Source organism: Triplophysa dalaica, chromosome 11, assembly GCF_015846415.1.
Source record: "Triplophysa dalaica isolate WHDGS20190420 chromosome 11, ASM1584641v1, whole genome shotgun sequence".
NCBI lineage: Eukaryota > Metazoa > Chordata > Actinopteri > Cypriniformes > Nemacheilidae > Triplophysa > Triplophysa dalaica.
The window spans coordinates 17709091-17736620 of record NC_079552.1 but is presented as its reverse complement, the minus strand read 5'-3'; the positions used below and the strand labels follow the sequence as shown (position 1 = coordinate 17736620).

Here is a 27530-nt window from a genome sequence, read left to right as displayed (position 1 = left end):
CCCACAGATGTGAGACTGTGCGTGTGGTTTTGTGTCAGGGGAGCTGTGTGTCAGACTCCAGGCTATAACAGTGAATCATTAACATGCTGTGTAGTTAATCATGTCTGTTACATGCCTGCTGGTGTGCTGACGGTAGAGAAATCCGATTCATGACGCCAATATGAGTGGCTCTCACAGCATTCGTGGAATTAAATGGAGATCTGGATGAGAAGCAACTGACTGAGATGCTTTAAAACCCTTCACAGGTTTGTTTTATGTGCTTTAGAGGTCAGGAAACTGCACGATATGGAACTTAAACATTATAAAATATCTCATTCATTTTATTGAAATGGATAAATTATTAATGGTTCATCTTTGACTACACTGGTTTTGTGGAAATGATAAATAAATAAGTTGGGTGAATATGTGCATCATGATCATCAAAACGTACCAAAAATGTTGTGCCACCTGTGTGCTTTCCGTGAATGCCACCTGCTCCTAGCTGTGTGTGTCCATTGCGGGGTCCCGTATGCCAGCGTATCCTAGATTCACATTATGAGATAGACCAAATGAAATCTGCTTACACTGTAACATGATGGTGATGCCTTTTGCACAACTGTGTTTAGTTGTGTAGTGATCATTGTCACATGAAAACATGAGATATTACTTGTAGGCTCAGCGGAAACATGCCGCTGCTAGTCATGTAGAGAAAAGCATAAATTTATTTCAGTCCCTTTATTCTTTTCCGTGCCATCTCTGAGGTCACTTCCTGTATGAGCTCATCTGTGGAAATGACTCATAGCCGTCACTGGCATCGCTCAACTTTGGTTTACGCGCTTTTATCTGTCGCATGCTGAGCATTTGAAGTTTCATTAGGGAAGTTTTTGCAGTACTCCTCTGAAGTGCCAAAGTGTTTATTTGCACGTTATCTATAGTTTATATACACTGAATAGACTGTCAGATTAACATAGGGATAGTTCACCCAAAAATTCTGTCATTGTTTACTTACCTTCAAGTCACTCAAAATCTGTATTTTTTTATCTGTAACTGTCTTTGTTCTTATAAAAAGATATTTGGATGAATGTTTATAACCAAACCGTTCTTGGACCTCATTGACTTCCATAGTAGAAAAATTATTACATTTTTTTTTCTGCTGAATACAAAAAAAATATTTTGAAAAATGTAGCAAACAGTTCTGGGGCACTTTTGATGATTCCTTGATTCCTTCTGTGGTAGTCATTGGTGGCCAAAATCTGTTTGATTACAAGCATTCTTCCAAATGTCTTTTTCTGTTATCAACCAAGTTGAAAGAATGAGCAATTCATGACAGTATTCATATTTAGGTGAACTATACCTTTAAATCTATGTTAAGCATTGTTTATCTGTGTTCATGTTGCCAAATTTGTTAAACTAACATGATTTTTTATTAGTCATACTTTTAGTTTAAAGTTTTCTCCCTTTCCATGATTCAGTCTTAAATGGTATATAGACATGTATTATGTATATATATAAAAAAAAAATACTAACCCTGTTCCTCAACAGGTAGTGGTCTAGCTTTTGTTGATACCAGTAACTTTTAATTGGCACCTAATGTATTATGGCTCCTGTATGACATATCGCTTCTTGCTCCCTAACTCTTTGTAAGTTGCTTTGGATAAAAGCGTCTGCTAAATGACTAAATGTAAATGTAGATGTATTATAGATACATAATGTTTTAAAAAAAGCATGTGGTACCATGCCATGTACCTTGGTAGTACAATGGAAAGGGAAGCCATACATAAAAAACATTAAATTGCCATTGTATGTGTCTAGGAAACCATAATAATACCATGCTACTTTTTCAAATTGTTGACTAAACCCTTACTTATACATCTATTGTGTATAATAGTTAAATGTTTGTCTGTGCCCTATCCATATAACGCAGACACCGACACCAAACCAGTTTAGTCATGTGCTGTACTACAGTTTACAAGTGTGCCAAGTGTTTTAATGACCGCCAAACCCTGGCAGTGTGACCTGATTATTTATCTTGTTAAGATGGCAGGTAAAAGAAGTCTCTATTGCTTTACGAGTGGTACGTCCAACCCAGTTCTTATTGTAGCCCTTATCTCACGGTGAGGAAGTGCACAGCTGAACTGTTCTCAGAAGTGCGGTGCTATCAGCACTGTTTGGACTGTTTGTTTAAAGTGTTGCAAATAGAAAACATTAACAAGACGCGTCAATCAATGCTCAGCGGGCCGTGTTTGTGCGGCCGGGCATCTGAATAAGGCTGATTGCACCACAGTGTCTTATCGCCGCTGTAAATCTGCTATCCAACCCCGACGACTTCCTCCAAAGACCTCCAGTCAAAATGAAGAACGCCAAAAACAAGTCTTACAAGCATGGTTTCTGGCCGTGTGCCGAGGAATTGTCTTGCGTCAAGGATCCTGCTGAGGTTGTGCGTTTGAGTTTTTGAGTTGAGTCGTATCTGTGAATGGGAGGTTCTCATGGCATTGGGAATTGAAATCAACTTAATTTGAGAGTTATGTGGGTTATGTTGGAGGCATGTTTGTGCTTTTAGGTGTACGTGCACAAGGGGTGGGGGTAGAAATGGAGGAATTTGACAAGCTATTGTGAAATATGACATGTGCAGAGGCCTTCCTTCCTCTTAGCCCGCAAGGAATCATGGGTAGAAATGTGAAGGGAGGTGGGTCTGGTGGGTTCAGGGACTTTTTTGAGGGGGCACCAAGAAAAACAGGAAAGTGTTTTCACTCACATAACTGTAAGATGATAGGCCAGCGGATTAGTTTTCCCTTCCAGTGCAATAAGACCCGGGTTCAAATCCTTTTTATGTGAACACAATCTGATTTATTCTTTGAAGGTTACCTGGGGTTACCGCACCTCCGTCCAACCCTTTATTTCTCTTGTTGCCTCCTGTTCAGATTTTTTTATTACTCTTTCACTGCCCATGTTATTTTTCCGTACGCACTGCCAATATCGGACAACCTCCCAAACCGATTTCCTCTCATAGAAAGGCATTGTGTTTTAAACGATTGCCCGCTCTATGTTTCCGTGGGCGCTGAGATAAGACAGTTTGAATGGAAGGACCTGCAGACAGAGAGGAAACTGGGGGCAGAGAAAGTAAATGAAGTTTTGCAGGATTTAACAGCTTTCCAGACTTTGAATCTTAATCTGAAATGTTTGCTTATGGGTTCTAGGAAGATAAATTCAACATTTTTAACTGACAGCTAAATTTCTTGCAGCTCGAGTGAAAAGACTCTTTGTATTTGTTATATTGAATAAGTCATCCCTTTGACTAGGTTTGTGCCCATGTTTAATTTTTATGTTGGGGTAATTGATTAAGCTTTTATAACTGTAGATAGTATTATCACGGTGATGAAAGGCTTTACAAAATAGGTTGAAAACTTTTTTCAAATATAAACCAATAATAACCCTGTTGAGAAAAACAGCAAATGGTGTTTTGATGCTGTTTTGATTAGCTTAAACCTGCTATGGACCATCTTATACCAGCACATGACCAGCTAAAGAACATCTTAAACCAGCATATGACCAGGTTAAACCAGCATAAAACCAGCAAACCAGCCTCAAAACATACCAAACAAGAATATGCTTCTTTTTAAACAGGGAATAAATGAATGGAGATTAAAGCTTTCTCATGTGTTTAATTAACTATGATAAATAAATATATCTTTGACACCATACTAGATGTTAGTTATGGAGGAACACATGTAATAGTCATGATTCAGCTAAAGATGCCCACTTGTACTCACTTTTGCTGTACAATAGTGTATTCAACATACATAGTCAAATACATATGCAAGATAATATTCATGGCTTGATATTTAAATGGTTGTTTTACTGATACATTGCTTCATTATAAATAATACCTGTCAGTGTCAGTACAACAATAGAGGGTACAACACGTGTCGTTACTTTCCCACGTGAGCACGCCGGAATGCACCTGCTTGAGTGGTAAAACACTGGGCAAAATGAATGGTTACAATATCATTAAACGCAATTCCGTGCAACATTTCAGTGTCTAAGAACACCTGATTCCTTTGTAATTCATAAGGTAGTCGTAGGAATCACTGTCGAGTCCAGCTGCTTGTAGTTTCAGGAAATAATTGCGTTTTTTAATCCCGGTTTTTGTTCCACATGTTGAATGCAACCATTTTGCCTTAGTTTTACCACTCAATGTAGTGTGTCCCGACGTTTTCAAGTGGGAAAGTGACGTCAATGCATACCCTGTATAGTACTAATTCATGTTTTCCAGATAGCAAGCAGTAGGATAGCTAGTATAGCTTAATAGACATTTACAAGCAGTGACAAGCTATGATAGTATTGCGTTCCATTTTCAACTTGAAATAATTGTTCTGCCATGCTGCCATTGTTGACTACATAACTTACTGTTTGCAGATTACTGTATTTTATTTGTTAAAATACGAGACGTGAACTTTAGCTTAACTAGCAGACCAAACTTAACCTTCAACTGTCAGGAATACAAATGGCAGTAGTCCATGCAATTTTGGTGCTTTAGTTCGGCTATTTGTTTTATGTGGTATTCAGAAACACGTAAGTTTGAGTAGTGGCGTGACATACATACATAACTTATATTTCACCTTAGGTGGGACTAAGCCACCATTATTCTCCACGTGAGGCTGTTTACATCAGTGTGCGCATGCATATGATGCATACCCAGCATAAACACAGTGTTATTTTAACCAGTCAAAGGAGATAAGGCACATTCTTCTTCACGGTGATTTGAATGCCCGCAATAACACTACCGTGCATTTTTACTACCACCCTTATTAAGTTTATTTTGTTTCATGCACTTTAAGATTGATTTTGTAGTACAATCATACAATGCGAATCATGCAAAAAAAGGGTTGTGCAATTTAAAAATCTGTGTAGCCCTGCAGACAGGCACTAAAATTTAGTTGTCTGAAACTAATTTAACAAGCCCACAATTTTAAATCACAATCATCAATACAAATATGCATGTGGTTCTATAACTGTATGTTGAATAACTGCAAGTTATTTTTAATAAAGGCAAAAATTTGCCTTTAAACTTTTGGTGTGCTGCACTGTGACAGCATAATCGATCAGTAGTTTTGCGTCCTATTTCTGACTTGAGACAGGCGATGTATGGACGGCTCCAAGAGGTTGAATCGATCTTCTCTCCATGACTGCGGTTGCTAGATTAGACGGATTGAGGTTTGAGCAGTTAGCTGTAGAATGTTAGCTCAGCTGTTGACGTTAAAGCAGCTATCGTGCTTGACTTTATGTGTAATGAACATTCGGTAAGCGTGCTCAGAAAGACTCTTTGTTTTGACGTTGACGTGTTTTGTTTGGGTATTTACAGACTTCCTAAGAAGGCTGTGGTGTGTGTTTCATCTGTGAGTGAATGAATGTGTGCCAGGGCATTCCCGACAACCCCCCGCCCCCCACACACAGCGCTCTGCCATGACCTTAATACTTGAGCTCATTTGAACTATTTGGGGAACTTGCTGATTTTTCAGTATCTGAATGTGTGGTGTGGTAATAGGCTTCTTTTCACATTTGCACCCATTGGGTGCAATACTCAGTACTAGTTTAACTCAGTACTTTCAATGACTAATAAGCTGTGTAAAAATGGTTTAGAGATTCAGGCTTGGATCAGAGATGTGCTGGTGTGTATGAGAGTATGCTATTTTATGCGCCTTAAACTAGCTAACAACAGTTCAAAATGCAGGGCCCCTAGCTCAGAGAAGCGCTCCAGCAATCAAAACCCCAACCACAGTTACGCCTGGCACCCGACCGGCTGCAGTACTGTAGTGCCCCCCATCCAGACGTCCACTCTTGTTACAGCAGCAACAACTTTTACAGTCCCTCAAAAGCACTTTAACATAAGCATCAGCATGGATTCTAATGATTTTAATGTGATTTTAGATTCAGGTATGCAGGAAATAGAAATTTTCATGTCATCCCAGATGTATGTGACCATCACTTGTATTCCTTGTTTGTAAGTTGTGAAGAGCCAGTTTACCCACTAATGACTATTGGCGTAATTTATACACCCTAATGTGTTTAAAACCCATATATGACTCTTTTTCTCTGTGGAACACAAAATAAGATATTTGGATAAATGTCTCAATGGTATAATGAAAGTCAATGGGCACCATTGTTGTTTGGTTACCAACATTCTTATTTCCGGTTCTTTTCATTTTGGGGTGATGCTTGTTTACTTTTCAAAGTTGACCAGATGAAATTTCAGAAAATATTTTGAACACATTCAACTAAATGGACCTGAAACATTCATAAGCTTTACCTCCTTCGTCTCTTTGTCCAGTTTTATTCCTCCCTGTTTGTTGACATGAGTTGTAGCTGGCGCTTTTTAAGAGAATGAAAGGGCGGATGTAATTTTTCAATAGCACATGAGCTTGAGTTTGGCCCTATGGCCTCCAGTGATTTCTATGGACTTTTTCATTTACGGCTCTATGGTGTTATATTAAACCTTTTCTTTTCACTTAAATATTAAAAGTGTGATACATATATATACTGTATATATTTGCGTGTACCATGTAGATATTTTTTATTTTCACATTACAAAATGTAATTTTGATAAAGTTGATAAAAATGATTGACATTTAACATTGTTAAATCAAAATGACCAAAAGAGTAGTTTAATAATATAGCTGAATCTATCATTAATTGGCAATAAAAAATTATTGATGTGTAAGTGAACTGTATCTCTCTCTCTCTCTCTCTGATCTCAGATGACAGTATTTCGGCAGCGAGCACGTCAGACGTGCAGGACCGCCTTTCGTCTCTGGAGCTGCGGGTTCAGCAGCAGGATGATGAGCTGACCGTGATGAAGGCCGCGTTGGCCGACGTGCTCAGGCGTCTGGCTTTGTCCGAGGACACGGCCGCCGCCGCTAAGAAACAGCAGAGCAGCAAAGGTAACCGAACGCTGTGTGTGTGTTTGCCTCCGGTGATCCTAACACGGTTTACATGCAGGAAGTGTAGGAGCCATGCCAAGGCAGGATCTGTTCACAATTTCAATCCAACTTTGACCCACGGCGGACAACATTTCCATTTGAAGAGCAGCTGCGTGTGTGTTGGTGTGTGAACGCTCGTTTGTGAGATCTGCTGCTCCCGGGAAAAGCTTTTTGATGTTTGACTATTAAACCGATTTCACTTTGTTCTCTGTTTAACACAGTGTATGTAAAACACACTGGCTCCTTTCCTCCTATCACACACGCACACACAGACATTTATTCATGATAGAATATGTAACATAACACATCTCCAAGGTAAAGTATGTTTTGTCATGTTTTTTGGTATTTCTGAAAGTTCTTGCAACTTATAGTCCACAGTGGTTAATACACACTGCACCCAAAACCGTCATTCTTTTTACTACAGTGTATTGTTTGGTGCCTATGGTAGCTCAGAAATGACATGTGACATGTATGTGAACTCTCAACCCTTTACATTCTGAGTAACACCCTTCTGTTTAAATCCTGCTTTCCGTAAATCAAAAGGAACATAAGTGTCAAAAATGAAAAGAAGAATTATAGTTTCGCTTAAGCCGAGAGACATCGAAGACCTAGAAAATCTGACACCGCGTTATCTTGTGTCTACTCTGCATACTTCTTTCCATTTCTATGTGGGATTTGTATTGATGGCAGTGGATAATTTGTGTGTGTGAAAGCAGCAGGTGAAGGTGTGGTAACACAGGACCTATTTACTTTCATTCATAAGCACACATATGCAGAGAGCCGGGGGGATTATTTGAAGCAGGGTTTTATCTTTGTGAACAAAATTCAAGTCTGGTGAACTGCGACCCACAGTATAAATTGGCAAAGGTTGATAATATTCATATTTACTTAGAGGGAAAGTGGAGTTAACAAGGTATATTTAAAATTTTCGATTTTATTCGATTTTTATTTTAATCATTTATTTTTTATGAAAAACAGCTGCACCATATCCAGTTGCTCACATCCATTGCTAGGTATATTTACATGAATACAGTGTTACCTCATCTGAACAATAGTGTTTGTGTAGTGTTACGATGTCCGGTGTGTGATGAATCTTGAATTTGTAACAGAAGTGAAAAACGTTCACATGTACAATTAATATGACAGGATAACTTCATCTTTATATCTGGCAGCATATTAATTCCAAGGTTTTGTGTGTTGAAACGCAGAGGTTAAACATGACTCTGGGAGCGCAGGTCTGTGGATAAATCCGCAGGATCTGTCTTTTTCCAAATGATCGGTTACTATGGTTACAAGCATTTTTCAGTTATTTGAATTTACACTGTAATTTCCAATGACCCCCCCACATTAATATCTTCCCGTAACTCTCCCTCCTTCCACACAAGTGCTCTTCTGAAACGCCCTTTTCATTATTCAGCGGCTATCATGAAAAATTCTATGTATCTATTTTAAAATTCAGGAAGAAGGAAGTGCTTGGTATTTATTTTATTTTTTTCGCATCGCATCCGTTATAAAGAAACAGTCAATAACAGACATCTTAACATGTGAGCACTTTAGCTTCTACTGTATTTTGAGTGTGAAAGTGATGATGTATGCCTGTGGGTTGGGAGCTGTGAAGCCAGTGACAGTCTGTGGATAGAAAGCAGATATTTCCTTGGTTTCCTGTGGGAGTGTGTCACACGAGGTCTTCCTGTGAGGCTCTGCAGACACACAAACATACATATCACAGGAGGGAGGTCACTGTATGCTTGAAACTGTTTTTGACCATTTAGTTTCTAAAAAATGTGTCATCGGACTAGCTTTCGACTCTTCCTATGTATTACAAGTATGAAATCATGAAGACATTATTGTCAGAGTAATATAGGTGTGAAAGTTGGTAAACATGAGTCTTGACGTAAATTTTATGTTAATTTTTTTATTTAAAATATATTCAATTCAATTTTATATATATAGTGCTTTTCACAATGTGCATTGTTCCAAAGCAGCTTTACAAGAGAAACATAGAAAAACACAAAAAAGTTAAAGCACAGTACATGATGATTTTAGCACAAGCAAGATCATTCTAGTAAATAATATCTAATTAATGCAGTCTCCCGGTGGTTTATTCAGGATATTATGCATTAAGTGAATGATTGCCTGAAGAGACGTGACCCTCGAATAGTATCGGGAAGGATATTCCAGAGTTGTAGCAATAAAAAGGTTTTAGTGAAAATATAGGTTGCTAAAGATGAATTCAAATATTTATCTGTTTAATATTTGTTGTATCCTATAATAAGTGCCATAAGAGAATATTAAGCTTCCATCTGTACTTATAATAAAAAAATATGAATCAAAAAGGCAACAGTAAACATTTTGATGACCTTTGTTATGGGCATTAAATATTAAAATGAAAATACAGAAACGGAACAGATATAAAATTCTAGAGCAGACACATTCTGGGATTTATGCGAAGGGGCTTTAAAGGCATAGTTCACCCAAAACTGAAAAATCTGTCATCATTTACTCACCTTCAAGTTGTTCCAAACCTGAAAAAAAAACTTTGTTCTGATGAACACAAAGATATTTGGAAGAATGTTAGCAATTTTTATTGACTACCACAGTAGACATTGTATTTTTTTTCTGTCAAACACAAAATAACCAATGAACACAAAAAACTACCATTTTTATTTTTCCTACTATTGTAGTCAATGTTGCTCCAGAACTGAAAATTGCTAACATTCTTCCAGATATCTTTCTTTGTATTCAGCAGAACAAAGACATTCATACAGGTTTGGAACAAGTAAATGATGGGAGAACTATTTTGGATTAACTATTCCTTTAAAGTTTGTTAGAATAAACACACGGCACAGACACACACACAAACAAAGGCTCTCCACAGTCGGATGGTCCCAGGCACACACAGTTTATGTGTTTTGTTGTGGGCTAATGGAGCGTGAAACACAGCCATGTGGCAGTGGCACAGACATGGTTTCACCACCCCCTGAGATAACACACACACAGACACGTGCCCTGAGGAGAAACAATTAATACAATCCATCACGCAAGAGCTGCAGTGCAAGTATGACAATAGCTACACAGACCCCGATCTCTTTCAGACGTCGTACGGGTCGAGGAAATGACCAGCGGGATACCAGGCACCTAAACCAGCCATTTCCACATGCAGGACATTCAGAGAGAGTTTTAAATAGCATGGCTGATGCAAACCATTGCAATCGTGACACTGAGGTTTAGCGTGAGATTACCATACCATACCAAACGCAAGACGCCACCTTACTGTCTTCTGTGGGACAAATTTCACAAATGTCCACTAGGATTTTCTATGTTTCATTATTTTGGGTTTGAATACAACATTTTTCTTTGCTGATAAATTAATCTGTGTGAACAACAGTGGGTTTGATTCCCCAGTAAGTCACTTTAGATTTTACTAATACATTGTTCATCAGTAATGGGGGGAAAGTTCAACTGAAAACTTACACATGTTTTTTAGTATTAGATTTGCTCTACTTTTGTTAATGTAGGCATGCACTGAGCTGGCATGAAATCCACAAGTTTGTGCAAATCTTATGATCCATGTTATCCCAGCAAGACTTGAGAATGTTCCACAGATCTTGTGTGCGTCAATGGAGGCAGAGAAATCTGACTTTATGTGCAAAGTTATCATGCCAAAGATTTTCTTGCATTTAATTAGTGACCTAGAAATGAGGAAGAATACATTTTTCTTATTTACTTATTTAACATTATAACCTTTTCTTTTTAAAAAGTGATTAAAGGAACAGTTCACCCAAAAAAGACGATTGTCATCATGTATTCGCCCTCAAGTTGTTCCAAATCTGTATACATTTCTTGGTTCTGATAAACACAGAGAAAGATATTTGGAAGAATGCTTATAGCCAAACAGTTCTTGGCCACCATTGACTACCACAGTAGGAATATTTTTTCTTTCACAACATAAGATATTTTAAAAAAGGTAAGAAAGCTAACAGTTCTGAGGTACTTTTGAATACCATTGTAATTTTTCCGACTAGGGTAGTCAATGGTGCCCCAGATCTGTTTGGTTAGAAACATTCTTCCAAATATCTTTCTCTGTGAAAATCCGGACAAAGACATTTTAAAGATTTGGAACAACGTATTTTGACAGAATTTTTTCTGTCAACATTTACCCTCTAGTTGGTCAAAAACCGTAGTACAATCTTTGTTCTGTTGAACACAAAAGAAGATATTTTGAACAATGCGGAAAATTAACTATGGCAGTCAATAGTTGGCTAGGACTGTTTGGTTACAAACTTTCTTCTAAATATCATAAATATCTTATCTTGTTTAGCAGAATGAAATTTACACAGGTTTGGAACAATTTGAGGGTGAGTAAATGATGTCAGAATTTCAATATTCCAGGATTGGAAAGTCATTGAAATTTTTGTTCTGTTGAAAATTCCTTACCCGGCTCAAAAATATTTATAGGATGCATCGCAATCCCTCATGAATAGTTTTATATTGACACATGACTAGAAAAGTCATGAAAATGTATCGGTCATAGGAGTGGGGACCCTGATAGAGTTATACTGTACAGTAATTGATCCAGCAAAATCACCAAAGCTACATTGCATAGAAAAATTGCTCTATTCAATTCAGTGGCTCTATTGTAACTGATAGGAGAGAGATTTAAATCGATTTGTGTTTTGACTCCCGCAGGTTCGGCTCAGATGCGTGAGGCTTACTCTATGTCCTGTATTGCCAATGGCAGTTCCGGCAGCCGCAAATCTAACCGAGACAGCTCAACAGTGTCTGTAGCCAGGAAAGAGACGCTGGCTTCCGCAGCCAAGAGGTAGTACACTCGCACCAAGCTACATAACATAGTGTGCTTTACAAACCACACTAATAACTTTAAACTGTTATCTATGGCTTCCTAAAAATACATTTTGTTTAGAACTGATACATCTCACTATGATGTGTTTGCTGAATTTGAAAACCACATCATTATGCTAAAGGGTAGTAATTAAAATTGAAAATTGTGTGACATACAGTACTTGATCTTGCTGGCATAAAATATGAAGGAAGGGTTCAAGTCCTTAAGCTAAACCGGGATGTTGAAACAGTTTTGATATACCAAAGTTTGTTTTATACCAAAAATGTAGTTTATATGCTTGTTTTTATAGTTTTAAGCATTTTTTTTTTCATTTCAAGTCTGCCTCCAAATTGTGTAATACTGTCATGTTTTTCGTCCCCGAGTTGATCTCCAGTCTTCTCATCCCTTCATGTGTATAAAAATCGTCCTCTGTTGACCTGCATGTTGTTTTCGCAGTGGTAGCGGTGAGCGGAAAAAAGACAAGCCTCAGATGGAGGAAATCAAGGAGAAAGAGGAGCCACCACAGGCTAATGATAAAGCCCCCTCAGCACCCAGCACCCCTCAGGCACCGTCCCCTTCTAGCAACCCCCCCTCCCCTCATCCCCCACAGCCCCAAAGACAAGCCTCGGAGAACAAGGGGTCAACCCCGGCCAAAAGGTTCCTCCTGACAGCCATAGAAATGTTTGGCATCATTAGAGCAACGTTTTGGCAATCTGCTTGCTCTTGTTTCGCAACGCGTTGACTTGAGAGCCAAAGGGGCAGGGCTGACATACTTCTTCAATCGATATCAGGATCAATAGAGCGCAGTAGTGATTGTTTCATTCTCACCTAGTGGTCCTTTTCCCTGTTCATTTTTCCGAGGGAAATAAAAAAAATCTAAATCTGCAATAAAAAGTTTTTGGGTTAAAAGTAGTGCTGTCAAATGATTAATCGCATCAGAATAAGCTTATCTTTACATAATATTTGTCTGTGTACTGTGCATATAATTTTTTTTTCATAATCACATACACTTACATGCATATATTTAAGAAAAATATAAAAACAGATAAACATTTCAATTATTGGGGAATACAAATTAAAATATGTTAATATTTCCTAAATATGTATACATGTACAGTATGTTTATGTGTTTATAAATCCCAAATTGATATGCACAGTACACAGACATATGTAAACACAAACTTTTATTCTGGATGCAATTATTCGCGATCAATCTTTTGACCGCCCCTAGTATAAAGGAATAAAGTTTGAAAAAAGATGCACTTGAACTTTGAACACTCTTGAATCTTTTATGAGGGAATCAATGATTCATTATAAATGATTTCCTTCTATACTATGTTATACTACTTTTACCTTCCATTTACCTTCATTAAAATTAAACTTGTCAAATTGTTTTTTATTTAATATGTTTTTAAAGTTAAAATTGCTTAAATAAAAAGTAAAATCAGTAAAACATATCATACATTATCAATGACCTTGACGCTTGTGAGCTTGAAAGGTTTATATGTCCTTGCTGAAAATGTAGTTCTAAATCAAATGGAGATTTTAGTAACATAAACAACTTAAGATATTTAGGGCGGTCAAACTTAAAATATTGAGGGCTGTCAAACAATTAGTCGTTTCCAGAATAAAAGTTTATGTTTACATGATATATGTCTGTGTACTGTGCATATAAATGTTGTATTTATAAACACACACATTTACATATTTAAGAATTTTTTTTATTCGTCTTAAATATATGCATGCATGTGTATATTTTTATACATACAAAATTGATATGCAGAGTACACAGACATATATTATTTTATATTATATATAGTATAACTTTTATTCTGGATCGCAATTAATGGTTTGACAGCCCTAAAAAAATATTTAATGACATAAAAAATGGATGAAAACATAACAATAACATTCTGTCTATGCCAACACATTTACAAGAAATGAGAAGCCTTCTCTATTAAAATAATCTTAATAAGGTACATTTAATCTTTAGGGATCAATGTTCTAGAAAGAACAAATTCAGCCCCATACAGTACAGTACAGTGTTTCTTTTCCTGACCTCTGAACTAAGTTTGAGATCAGTTGGCTCAGACTCATTCCTCATTCTGTGCTGTTAGCATCAGGCCAGCAGTAGTGATGAGAATGTGTCAGTAATACTTTGGATAGTACATAGCGGTCCACCCACAAGAGAAATTAATGGAAAGCAGATGTCTCTTCTGTGCTCAGACCCTTGGCCTCTGCTTAATAAGACATTTATGCTTCAGAATAATCGTGCTAGCCCAGCCGTGCATCAACACTATTAGTCTGTACTTAATAACACAAGAACCAGTCTGACGGCTTATTCATATTAGCCGTGCAAGCTGTCCCTTCCCATTAGCCTAAGGGAAGTGGAAAACCAATTAGTTCTCGTAATGTCATTTCATGGTCGCATCCGTGCCTGTTAGATGCCGCAAGGAGCAGATTATTAGCTGGGGTCTGTTTGACAGTTTGCTATTAGAAAGCATTGAAAAGGTGATGGTTCTGGCTACAAAGAATACTGCGGTATTACCAGTATACATCGCTTAAAATACAGTAGTGTGACATGCTTTTTTCACACAAATGGAAGGGATTGACTTAGTTTACTCTCTACATTTTACAGAAGGTACTAGTTGCAGTATTGGAGTTAGTATTTTACATGTGGAAGTGTGTCGCTCTGCCTCAGACTACCATTCACTGCCCCTCTTTCTTTCACTCCGCTGTTTTGCCAGGATGGAGATACTGTGCTACAGCTCTGACCTTTATAACAACCTTTGTGTGTTGAGATGTAAATTTTTGGATCACTCCTACTGTGGGAAATCTTAAAATATATCAATAATCTTCTAGAACTGAGGGTTGAGGGTTAAAGTCCCATTAAAGCACTTGTGCAAAGCTCTAAACCCCAAGATAAATATTACATTTTTAAAGATGCAGCAGAGAGATACACAAACTGTTCGTGTACACTCGGTGAATATAAGTGAAGTAGGGGTGGTCCTAAAAATCATATGTTTGTTTTTGTACTGGTAACGTTTTCCTCTTGCGCACAGCTTGGCGTATGGATTACTCTCCTCTGCTCTCTGTTTCTAAATCTCAAATGTTTCTTTCTATCTTCTCCCAGATTGTGTTTACCTTATTCCTGTAGCTTTGCCGCGTGGCATCTGTTTTTTCTTGCTGGCCAATGGACTGGGTTTCAAACTCTCACCTGCCATATCTGTACTAACCGTTGAGTTGTTTATGCTTTATCTGATGTGCCTTGGCTGGTGTGTGCATGGATGTTTTACCCTAGGGATCGCGTACCCACGCTGAAGATTAGGAGTTGCTTGTTTTCTGAATCCCGGTTTGAAATTAACCAAAGGAAAGGAACGGTCATTTGTGATTGGAGGAACAAAATCGAAATACAGTAGCTGCTAAGTTGTTTAAGCTAAAGTAAACAAGAGAAGTTATTTCTCTTCGAGAGTTGAGAGTTAATCTATTCAAGTGTTTTGGTTAAAGCAGATGATAAAGCCTTTGTGATGTTATTATATAAAGTATATACATGCAATCTGAATGCATAGTAAAATAATTATAAATGTTCAGCTCCAAGCTCATAATGCCACTCCTCTAAATTTTAACTCCTACCCTTGACTTTTTTTCAGCCTCTCGCTATTACTTCCTTTTGCAAGAACAGAGTATTTGTATTCATATTTGGGGTCTCCAACAGGGGTAGCAGTGCGAAGAGAGGAGGGATAGAGCGTTCTCAGAGCAGCACATGGGACAGCGGGGAAGACAACAGGAACAAGCTGGTGAAAGCCGCCTCCACTTCTAAACTGCTGGCCAAAGTTGTGAAGAACGCAGACAAGTAAGTGTGTTTGCACAGACTGTGACTAAAGTCCTGTTCACAAATGCAGTCTTTAAATTACACTTTCGAGATCATGTGTGAACACGTTTATTTAATACTAGTAAATCAGTACTGAAAATTTAGTCGGAACAAGAAGGTGTAACATTAGAGTGAATGAGCCTATGACGTCAGAATGATGCGTCTGCCAGGTCAGTCCGTGGGTCAAGAACAACTGCACGAATATAAAAACATTTGGCACAAAAATTAAAACGTAAAAAATATGGATGACATATGTTCAAATGTAAAGTTTTCAAACACAACAGCAGCGGTGGCGCAACTGCAGGACACTTCAGTTTAATGACATCACACAGTTTACCTATGTTTAAATAGTATAACACAGAATGTCATTGCTTGTTTGAACAGCACATTTGTGTATCGGCTGAAAACTTTTACAGTAATTTTCCAGTATTACAGTGTGAAAAGGGCTACTGTTTAATACTGTCAATACATAGCACAGTCCTATAGCCGGACATAATTTATATAACCTTATTGGAATGCAGTATTTGTTTTAATATTTAGTTTTCCCTTTGTTTTCCGTTTAGACACAGAGATCCAGTCATCAGTCAAGGTAAAGCCTTATTTTGTCTTTTGTGTGACCTCTAATGTTTCCATTTAATTTGGTTCCTCACATGTTTTCCTTGTTTGTGTCTCAGTGGTGCGAGTAAAACAGATGTTCTTGCCAATTTATACAGTAGTGAAACTTTTGTCTTTTACATGTGATTTGCAAAAAGAAATCATTCAAATTAAACGCACCACAGGGGCTGAATTGCATTTCATAAATTCAAATACAAAACAGGAACCATCATGACTCAAATCTAAATTGTCGACCTGCAGGTCAAGATTAGCATGACTTGAAATTACCTAGTCTCTCTCTCTCTCTCTCTCTATCTCTCTCTCTCTCTCTCTCTCTCTCTCTCTCTCTCTCTCTCTCTGTGAATGTTAAATATACACAACCACATTCCTGTCTCCTGTTCCCCATTGCTCATCCAGACCTTTTTGATATCACACTCACCTTGACATGTCTGTTATCAATGTGAAGTAAATAGATCTGTGTCTTTTTTTTTTGCCATTTTTGTGTTGGTGTTGAGAGATTATTATTTCTGTCTCCAAACCCAGCTAAAATGTCAACGCGTGAAAAAAACAGCCAAGGTAAGGCCATCCTCGCTTAGGGGCCCAAAAGCGTTTACCCTCCAGAAACCGCTTTACACTGGACTCGCACTAACTCCACTTGAATGATTATAACATTGTTGATCAATCTGACAGATCAATGATCAATCGATCACTTCTCTGCTTCACTTCTCTCTCTGCTGCTCTGCTTATTCCTTGAGAAACTTCCGAAAGTTTACTGGCCTAATGAGGAACATGCATCTCGCTTATTCATATTCTGCTTGGCGTAATTCAGTTGTTTGATATAAGGGATAATAGTCGCCACTAGTATATCATTAGCCTAGAAATGTTAAATAATAAAGTGGTGATGCTGTATCAGTGCAACTTTACACCGTCTCATGAAACCTGTAAAGAATTTTTAGCACCCCGTGCACCCCCAAAAAGAAATTAAATGTATTTTGCTTAGAGAAAATTTCTGAATTCTCAAGCTGTTTGTTTGTCCATATGTTTCTGTTTATGTCTTCACCGCCCTGATTTATGTGCTGTACCTTTTCTTTATTAAATCACAGCTGAATTGTCACGGCTGTAGCCCTACCGCACTTGCTCAAATTTTCTGATTCTCATACTTTGCTTGCGTTTTGAATGAGCTCAGAGCATGTGAACTTCCCTAACTCATTCACGAGCTTCATTTGTAGACCACATTTAGAGAAAGGAATGTCCTGGGTTCAGTACAAGTTAAAGATCTATGGAAAACATTTTTGGTATAACGTTGAGTACAGAAAATGGTTCTATCACTAGATTTTTTTTAATTAAAAGCTACAAGCTTTACCAACTTTAGCAGTCTTCTTCTTGTAGTATTTGGTGGCGGATGCCTTGCCAGCGTCTGCAAAAAGGGAGTGTTTATCGAACGATTCTCTTGACAAGACATCAACAAGTCAAATTTGAGTTTTTTAGTGAACTATCCCTTTAAGGGAAGTTTTTTTTTTTGCCGCATTAGAAAACATTAAATTAAATATTGAAATTCTTTACACAACACAAAATCACCTTCCACATTTTAAAACAGTTCCTTGAGTTTTAATACAATAGTAATCCTGATAGTAATCAAACTTTTTTATTAATTGTAATTGTAATCAGATTTTTTTTTTCATGTAACTGTAAAGGATTACAGTTACCCAATTTTTGTATCCTGATCACTATAATCCCGTTACATGTAATCAGTTACTCCCCAACCTGAATACTGAAAAAATCACAGTCACGTTACTTTGACATTGCCCGGCCCTGTGTACTTACTGTTAGCACAAATTATGCTTTAAAAACGATTTAAGATCTTAACTTGTATTGAACCTGGAGCGTTTAATTGAATTATTTACTGAGCTTTTGTCTTTCTGTCTTGGAAAAATAGAACAGTTATGAATGTTTTTGTGTGGCAAATGAACCTTGCAAACAGTAAAGATTTTACCACAACATATAAAAAATGTATCAGATTTCCAGTAGCATGTATTTATACATTCTACTGTTTCATGCAGTGAATTTAGTACCTGAAGTGATTCATTTGTATTTCTCTACATTAAAAAGGCACAACTTATCTTTCTCCGCAGAGGGAGACTATATAAAAATGTTCATGAGAGGACGTCCAATCACGATGTTCATCCCATCAGACGTGGAGAATTACGATGAAGTCCGCACAGAGCTTCCCTCAGAGAGACTCAAGCTGGAGTGGGTGTATCCTTTCTGCGGTCATTTGCATTACAGTCAAAATATATCTGCATTTGGCATTTAGGCAAGTCGAACTTCATTTACTTTTCACGCACAATGGCATATCGAAGTGATTTAAATGGACATAATAAAGAGGAAGAAAGAACATAAAAAAAATTGCCTGAATGTATCACAAAAGAAGTGTATTCAGGGTATAAATTAGAAAAAGTATTGTAATTACTGTTCAAATCACCATGTGTGAGGTATTCAGTCAGTTCAAGATCATATAACTTTGTACTGTTGTGTCGAGTATCTTGACTCAGTTGGTTAGATATGGCTACAGGGGGCGTGACTGCCGCACAAACATCTATTTGCTTCCAACCGGTGAGATTGTTTACTTCATCGCCTCGGTGGTCGTGCTATTCAACTATGAGGAAAGAACACAGCGCCACTATTTGGGACACACGGACTGTGTTAAATGGTGAGAGATATTTGACAGACACACAGTGTTGAAGTTGGTTAGCTGGATAGTAATTCTTTGTTGTAATATGATTGAAAAATTGACACAGAGATAAATATGAGACTCTAGAAAAAGTAAAAATATAACTGGAAGGGACTGTGTGAGAGGCTTGCTTTTATTATAGCAAAAATGTGTTATTATTTATTATTATTTATATATATACCATTTATTAGTTTAAATGTTACTAGTTGGTTCATAAAGATTTAAAAATATATATATTTTTAAGGATTTATAATACAGAGATGAATATAAAAGGTGTATTCTCACAACATGCTTTGTGTCTGTGTCTTGTAGTTTGGCTATTCACCCGGATAAGATTCGCATCGCCACAGGACAGATTGCAGGTGTGGATAAGGATGGCAGGGTAAGATTTACTCATACTGCTCTTTTCTCATACTATTTGCTCAAATATTAGTACTCAAATAGTTCAAATTAAGTTTTATTTCCAGAACAAGGAACACTGTGCTCCATCTTTGGCTAGTATTTAAAACATTTACTTTGTTATGGAGTAATTATAGAAGGGGTAATTCAGCCAGTCGCACATTATTTCCCACGATACTCTGGAATACTTAATTCCGATTGAATAGTCGTCATATTCCAGCATTTGTTATTCCCAGATAACAACTACCCAAAATTAACTAAAACCGATTGGCTGTACATTATCCCTTACATAACAATACTTTGGAATGTTGAGAGTTATCATAATTATTGCTATAATAAATACAATAACATCAAATATTTTTTACATAAACACTATATAAGTTTGTATACAGTTTAGCCATAACATATTGCGTCTCAAGGAATGTTATCAAATACTGCTTTTATTTTTTGTTAAAACTGAAACTTGAAACGTTTTTTGTTAAACGTTTTTGAACGTTTTGAACGTGTTGACGTTTGCATGGAAACTTGTAGTAAAATCTAACTTTTCATCTTTTTATGTTGTTTGTTTGTGCGATCTCTGCAGCCGCTTCAGCCTCACGTGAGAGTGTGGGACTCTGTCAGCTTGTCCACACTTCAGATCATAGGTCTCGGTACCTTTGAGAGAGGAGTGGGATCCCTCGCTTTTTCAAAAGCTGTGAGTCCTCTGTCTCCACCCTTTAGCTAGCTCTGAAAAGTATAGTATACATTGTCCTCACATTTGTTTAGTATGACGTGCTTAAATGCAAGTTTTGTGTAAAAGCATTCAAACTTTGAAACATTCTTTTTGAGAACTCGGGTCAGTCGATCTTGTGGTTTATTCATAATTTCTAAACTATAAAGTCAAGTGCATTGCATTGTGGGATACATCCCACACATTGTTCTCTGATTGTATAGCTGGGTATTCCATGCATACAGCAAATCTGACTACTGCACTTATCACTCACTGTACTGTACATGCATACTACATGCATGGGAGTTGAAAAATGTTTTAGAGAGTAGAACGGATGCCATTCCGAACGACACACTCTGGAAAAGGATCATAACTTCTATATGAGTATGTGTGGAAAAACGTCCCACAGACCCTCTAATCAGTCATAAATCACTATTCGTCATTTCTTACCCATTCGCTTTACATGTACATTCATACTGACATATCAACACACACAACAGTTTAACTGAAAACTCTCTAGTCTACTCTTGCTCACTTACCTGTATCATAGTCAGATAGCTATAACTTAAACATAACGTCAATTACGTCATAAACGACAAATTCAATTACTAGGGACACACAGACTGAACTGTCCCTTTACTGGATTAAGGTCAGTGTGATTACCCCTGCAAGAGAACTAGAACGTTTGTATCTGAAAGGTTGTTTATATTCAGCGATTCAGTGATTTGGCAACTAAAAAGTCATATAACCCTTTTAATACACAGTCACAGAAAATGACTCATAAAGCAAAAATGATGATTTACTTCAAATCTAATCGTATCATCCGGTGTCATTAGAAGTCATTATTATGGTAAGAAAACAATGAAAGCCTACCACATGTCTTTACAGTATATAGTGAAGCAAAGCTCTGTATTTTGTTTATGTCAACAGGACTCAGGTGTTCACCTCAGTGTGATTGATGACTCAAATGAACACATGTTAACTGTGTGGGACTGGCAGAAGAAATCTAAAATTGCTGAAATTAAGGTTTGTGGACACTTGTTTTCTCTATTCTCATCCATCAATCACTCCTTTAAATATTTTAGTTATTTTATCTTGTTGCTGTTTTAGTTTTCCTCGTTTTGTTCATGTGTTGTCGTATTGTATCATTGATGCAGTCATTTTTTATCTTTTGCGGCTTGTTCTGTATTTACTGTTTTTTTGTCAATGGGCTGTTGTTGTAGACGACTAATGAAGTGGTTTTAGCTGTGGAGTTTCATCCCACTGACGCCAACACCATAGTAACCTGTGGCAAGTCTCACATCTTCTTCTGGACCTGGAGCGGATCCTCACTTGCCCGCAAACAAGGAATATTTGGTGTAAGGACAAACACAAAAATAGAACAATGAATAGTTAAATGAAGTGATACACAGGCAACAGTACATTGTGGTCATATAAAACATTGAAACCTTGTAAGTCCAAATTTTTAATACATTTTATTGGTTAGACATTTGCAAAATCCAGTGACAAACAATAAGGGTTAGTAATAAAAATGATTTTTGGTTAAAAATCAAAAAACATAAAATATGGTTAAATAAACTAAACTGCTTAACCAGTGATGTTTACCAGTAGGGGCACAAAAATTTAACCATTTATAAGATTACAGTGTTGTGAGTTTATATCTGAGTGAGGCAAGGCATCAGAAACAGGACCCTTGCTTTCAAGTATTCATAAAATAACAAATTTGTCTTTTATTTTCTTGCTATTGGTCATTACCGGTTTAGACAAAATAAAACACGAAAGGTATAATAGTGTTAAAACAGAGACCTTTTTTTTAAACTTCAACATCACACTAGTGTTAGAGGGAAGTTTGTTATTCACACAAATCAGTTTAAGCTTTAGTTTCATGCTTCTATTCAAACCACTGAAGTAGAATATGAGTCAACCTGACGTTTAATCTTGTGTATTCTTATGACAGAAATATGAAAAGCCAAAGTTTGTGCAGTGTTTGGCTTTCCTCAATAACGGTGACATTTTGACGGGAGATTCTGGAGGAATAATGTTGATATGGACCCGAAGCACAGCCGAACCAGCACCAGGAAAAGGACCTAAAGGTACAAACACTCGCACACACACACACACACACACACACACATACTGTAGCCATTTTATTTGCATTGGCATCAAGTTGGAAACACATACCTTCACTTGATCATTCCTCTCATTGTTTCCATCATAACCAACATTTTCTGCCTAGATGCTTATACCATTTTACCATGTCAATGTGAGAAAAAGTACTTTTCAGTTTGATGATACCAATACTGATTAAGTGTTATGATTCTTGATACTTTTGATATCACAGCAAGAACAGCGCTTCAAACCTGTCAGTGTTTACATTCATACCTCACAGACATTTTAAGCATAAATATGCGTGTGAATGCGTGACAGCCGCTTTCTGTCAATAAGATACTTACTTGTTTATACTTGGTACTAGTGATATTGTGGTTAGACCGGTATCATTACTGGTATTGTTACTCTTATTTTTTTTTGTAGTCAGAGAAGCATAGTAATGATAAAGTGATTTAATGAATTCCTGGAAGTATAAACTCAAGTTCTTGAAACTCAAATGATGTGACAAATCAGGAGTAGAAAGTGACTATGAAGGGTTTGCGTCTTAAACTGTGTGTTTGCATGCCAGTGTGTGTTTTTGTGTGCGAAGATTGACAGATTGTTTTCTCTGGGCTGATTCTGGAGTGGTAATGGTTTTCACTGGCATGCCGTGGAACTGGATTGGATGTATCGCAGCCTGAAACACTGGCAGCTCGTTTTCATTTATCACTCCTTTATTTACCCCTACACAGTTTTATTCTACAGCACCCCCTGCAGGACACAGTAATAGCTACAACTTCTAGTCATATATCCCAAAGGAGCACTTAAAGATTTGAAGGGGTCTAAAATTCTCTTGTCGTTTAGTTTTTCTTGTGGACTCATCTGCTTACAAATGACTGGCAGGATCGACTTCACCTGCTGTTGAAATTCATGTCTTCCTCTGCTCTTTAAATCATTTGGCACATGTGTCCGGAACTGGCCCCGTCTAGCTCATTTCCCATCTCGACATCTGTGCTAGAGACATGTGCAACTGTAGACATGCAGAGGTGCAGGTGTGTTCCTCTGAAATTTAGCGTGTCATGTCAGAATGTGGAACGATAGGCATACCCAAACATCTCTGTTTATGAAATGTGAGAGTGCGTGTGCGCGATTATGTGTCCCGAGCAGTCCCGAGGTCTATGTTTTTCTGGGTTTGGCTCTCGTTGCAGGCAGCAGACCCATCAGTATTATTGCAGAGGGAGGTGATAATCTACAGGAATTCCCAGAATTCATCATGATACACACATAGAGACATGCCTCGCTGGCAAAGATACCTAAAAGCTTGTCTTTTACACACACACACACCTAAATGGCCTATCACATCCGTAATGGCAAACCAGTCTGGCATATAAACCACATTAGCCAAGAGAGACATTTGTGGTATTCTCTTCCCAGAAATGGTGTGCAAGTTGGTCTCCATCTGTCTGACTCCCTCCCTCTCCCCCACAGGAGCGTTTCAGATCACTCGTCAGATTAAAGCTCATGACGGCAGCGTGTTTACACTGTGTCAGATGAGGAACGGCACTCTGCTCACAGGGGGTGGCAAAGACCACAAGATCATTCTGTGGGACCATGACCTGCATCCAGAGAGAGAAATAGAGGTAGGAAAAACATCTGAGAAAAGCTCAAACACACAACACATGCGTGATTTAAAGTGGCAGTTCACACATTTATTCAATCTAAATCGAAATGTGACTCTTCTTCTGTGGAGCACAAAAGAAGATATGTTTCGAAATTTGTTTTTTCGACCAAAGACCTATATTGTATTAGAAACAAAATCACCATGGCTTGGAATGATATACAGGCGAAAATATGTCTAAGGAATGGCCATCGTTACAACAACTAAATTTAATTTATCAAGTGACTTTTTGTGTATTGTACAATTTTGTAGGACCATAAGGTCTTGTTTTGGTGCATTACATAAGAAGTTGCAATTGATAGCTTCTTGAAGGGATGCTTACCCAAAATAATGATTCTGTCATCATTTACTCCGTGTCGTTTTAAGCCTGTATGACTCTTTCTTTTGCAGAATACAAAAGAAGATATTTTGAAGAATGTTAGTAACTGACCCCCATTCACTTGCATTGGTTTTGTGTCCATACAATGTAAGTGAATGGGGGCAAGTGCTGTTCGGTGACCAACATTCTTTAAAATATCTTCTTTTATGTTCTGCGGAAGAAAGTCACAAAGGCTTAGAATGACAAAATTAGTAAATGATGACAGAATTATCGTTTTTGGGTGAACTATCACTTTAAATAGCTAATAAATAAAAAAAAGTAATTTATCAACAGCTAGCATTACTATAATCCAATTGTTAATTTGATAATAAAATCTTAATTACAAATGAAATTGTAATTTAACAATTATAAAAATATATATATTCTATATTTCGTACAGTATGAAGTATAAAATTTCGTTGCTGTCCTTCCAAGACCTCGGATTTCAAATAATCTGTTTTTCAGAAAATCTAAAAAACGCTTGTGACAAACATTGAGGGTGACTAATAATAATGATTTATGACAACAAATTTAAATCATGAAATATGGAGATATGAGGTTTCAGGAGGACAGCAGCAATATTATGTATTATAAGTAGGAGACACTGTAATGTTCAGCCAGATGGTTGTTTTCACAGAATAAACCCTGACAAGACTTGACGCAAAGTGGCATGTAATAATGTGATAAATGTTAATAATATATTTTATCACATTATTAAATAATATAATAATACTTTTAAATGCCTAATACTTATGGAACATGTAAATGAATATGAATAATTGCAATGTAAAACACACCAGCTTTTTTTAACGGCATTAGATACTTAAACACACTTCTATAATGTATTTATCATCAGGTCCCAGATCAGTATGGAACTATTCGTGCTGTAGCTGAGGGTAAGGGGGAGCAGTTTCTGGTGGGCACATCACGCAACTTTATTCTTAGAGGCACCTTCAACGATGGATTTCAGGTGGAGGTGCAGGTACGACAGAACTGTACAGATGGAGACAAACATACTGCACACAACACCAGAGCTATTGAACATGTTTTCAGATGTGCACCTGTGGTCTGAGTTGGAGTTTCATGATTTTCTGTATTCATAGGGACACACAGATGAACTGTGGGGTCTGGCCACCCACCCCTTCAAAGACCTGTTCCTCACCTGTGCTCAGGACAGACAGGTTTGTCTGTGGAGTTCAGTGGACCACACGCTGGAATGGACCAGATTGCTGGACGTAAGTGACGTGCTCCCCTATCGTCAGTTAACACACGTATACATAGACATTTGGTCTGGTCGTCTGTGTTGGTCTCGGTCGAACACGGCATTCACAACACATATTACTAATGGAATCTGCAATGGTTGCTACAAACCCTTCAGAAAAAGGAAACGCTTCGCTTTTTGATCATGCATCCTTTGCATTTTATAAATAAATAAAAATTGACAAAATGGATTTCCATTGACTCGCAGTTGACACACAAATGGGAATCAGATCAGTTGTGCATCAAGACGGCATTGATGGGATTATTTATTGTGTTTAAGGAGCACGGGCACTGTGCAGACTTCCATCCTAGTGGTTCTGTTGTTGCCATTGGTACTCACTCAGGGAAGTAAGTGATCTCTATGTCTGCTCTTTAGAGACCTTTGACATTAGTTACCATCCATAAATTTACATTGAAGTTGTTGGATTTGTTTGGTTAAGACGTGATTTGTGTGTGTTTCAGGTGGTATGCTCTGGATGCAGAGACGAGAGACCTCGTGGCCATTCACACAGACGGCAATGAGCAGCTGTCACTCTTGCGCTACGCTGTCGGTGAGTGGTGTGTGTGTGACTTCCCATCTTTTGCGTAACACAAAGTTTTACAGTTTCTTAAAAGGCTTTTTAAAGTTCTGCTAAATCACTCCATCTCTCTGTTTCTCTGTGTGTTCCTTTCTCAGATGGAATGCTGTTGGCGGTGGGATCCCATGATAACTTTATTTACCTCTACACAGTGTCGGATAAGGGACGCAAGTACAGCAGATATGGAAAATGCACTGTAAGTGACCCTTTGATAAGCTCCGCTTAGTCAACATCACCAGCTCTCTCAAGCTTCCTTACTGTCTGTCAGTTACCAAAAGTTATGACACGTCATCCCTTATTTCTGCCAGTTTTGTGATTATAGTACATTTTTGTGAATTCTCTTATACTGAAAAAGAGCGTTAGGATTGTCCTAGGATTATTTTTCAAAGGAATACAGAAGCTAATACAGAATGCATTAGACAGTGATGAGCTATTTTTGGCCACTAAACACATGGAGAAAGTCAGAGGAGCTCATGACTTTATAAGATAATTATTCAGTCTGTCTGTCTGCCACGTGCAAGCTGCCTTTCCAGTGAACTGTGAGCTCCTGCAGTGTGTGATGTGTTTGGAGGGATTTGTGTGTGTGAGATCCTCTGACTACACTCTAAAGATGCCAGTAATTACCATCCTTTAGTGTGTGTTAATCCAACTGTTTTCTAAGGATGATGAGACATAGAGAAATACCTAAATCAATATTACAACTCATACTGACTACTTCAATTTTGAGTTTTGCAAATGTTAAAGTTCACAAAACGTTTTATTAAGGAAATGCTTGGGGAAATAATGCAATTTATAAAGTTAATGAATAATAATTAATAGGTAATTTAAAGTTTAGCATGATCTAAGAATTTTTTTCAAGTAATTTTTTTTTTATATTAATACATATGTATATTAATCAATACGATATACTATTTTAAATTAAAATAACTGTAATTAGTTTATTTGTATTGTATATTCATTTTATTAAATAAACAATATATTCATTTGGTCGTGTAGCCAAGTAGCAGTTCCTCTAATGGTAAACCAAAATAATACTGGCTAGATATACTTTTAACTTGATAATGTTATTTTCTTGTGCTTCTTATCAGAAATTATCTACAGGGACTAGAAGTTAAATTTAGGCCACTTTGGACCTCACTATGATGCCCTGAATGTAGTTCATCTTCTCTCCTTAAACAGGTCACTTTTCTTTACTTTGGTATTGCACCTTGCATTTGGTATATTCACTATCTGCAGTTTTATGTCTTGACCATCTGTGTTTATTCACGGTAATTATAATATTACTGGCAGACGTGAAATCATTTGTATGCGGTCAGTCTCTGTCAGGTCTCTGTGTGTGAGCCTGTCTGATTCTGATGACTTGATTTTCCACAACAATAAGATATGATGAAATGAATGAAGGAGTGTTTCGAGATGGCTGAAGACGCTTTATTGTAGCGGACTGAATAAAAGCGAGTCTCTTGTT

The 27530-nt window shown here is 37.4% G+C and overlaps 1 protein-coding gene across 4 annotated transcripts in view; it reads left to right on the top strand.

Annotated features, from left to right (window-relative positions):
- LOC130431278 (echinoderm microtubule-associated protein-like 4) overlaps positions 1–27530 on the top strand; it is a 65201-nt gene that overhangs the window by 31249 nt on the left and 6422 nt on the right. For 2 of the 4 annotated variants that reach the window (XM_056760223.1, XM_056760221.1), the window contains exons 2-20: positions 6735–6917; positions 11646–11778; positions 12256–12456; positions 15515–15652; positions 16234–16259; positions 16808–16840; positions 18397–18520; positions 18825–18974; positions 19308–19377; positions 19978–20088; positions 21034–21129; positions 21327–21461; positions 22061–22196; positions 23680–23831; positions 25084–25209; positions 25331–25462; positions 25768–25835; positions 25950–26038; positions 26164–26261. In XM_056760223.1, coding sequence (XP_056616201.1) covers positions 6735–6917; positions 11646–11778; positions 12256–12456; positions 15515–15652; positions 16234–16259; positions 16808–16840; positions 18397–18520; positions 18825–18974; positions 19308–19377; positions 19978–20088; positions 21034–21129; positions 21327–21461; positions 22061–22196; positions 23680–23831; positions 25084–25209; positions 25331–25462; positions 25768–25835; positions 25950–26038; positions 26164–26261 — 2201 coding nt within the window. The remainder of the gene's footprint in view (positions 1–6734; positions 6918–11645; positions 11779–12255; positions 12457–15514; positions 15653–16233; positions 16260–16807; positions 16841–18396; positions 18521–18824; positions 18975–19307; positions 19378–19977; positions 20089–21033; positions 21130–21326; positions 21462–22060; positions 22197–23679; positions 23832–25083; positions 25210–25330; positions 25463–25767; positions 25836–25949; positions 26039–26163; positions 26262–27530) is intronic. The other 2 variants (XM_056760224.1, XM_056760222.1) reach the window with 2 other exon arrangements.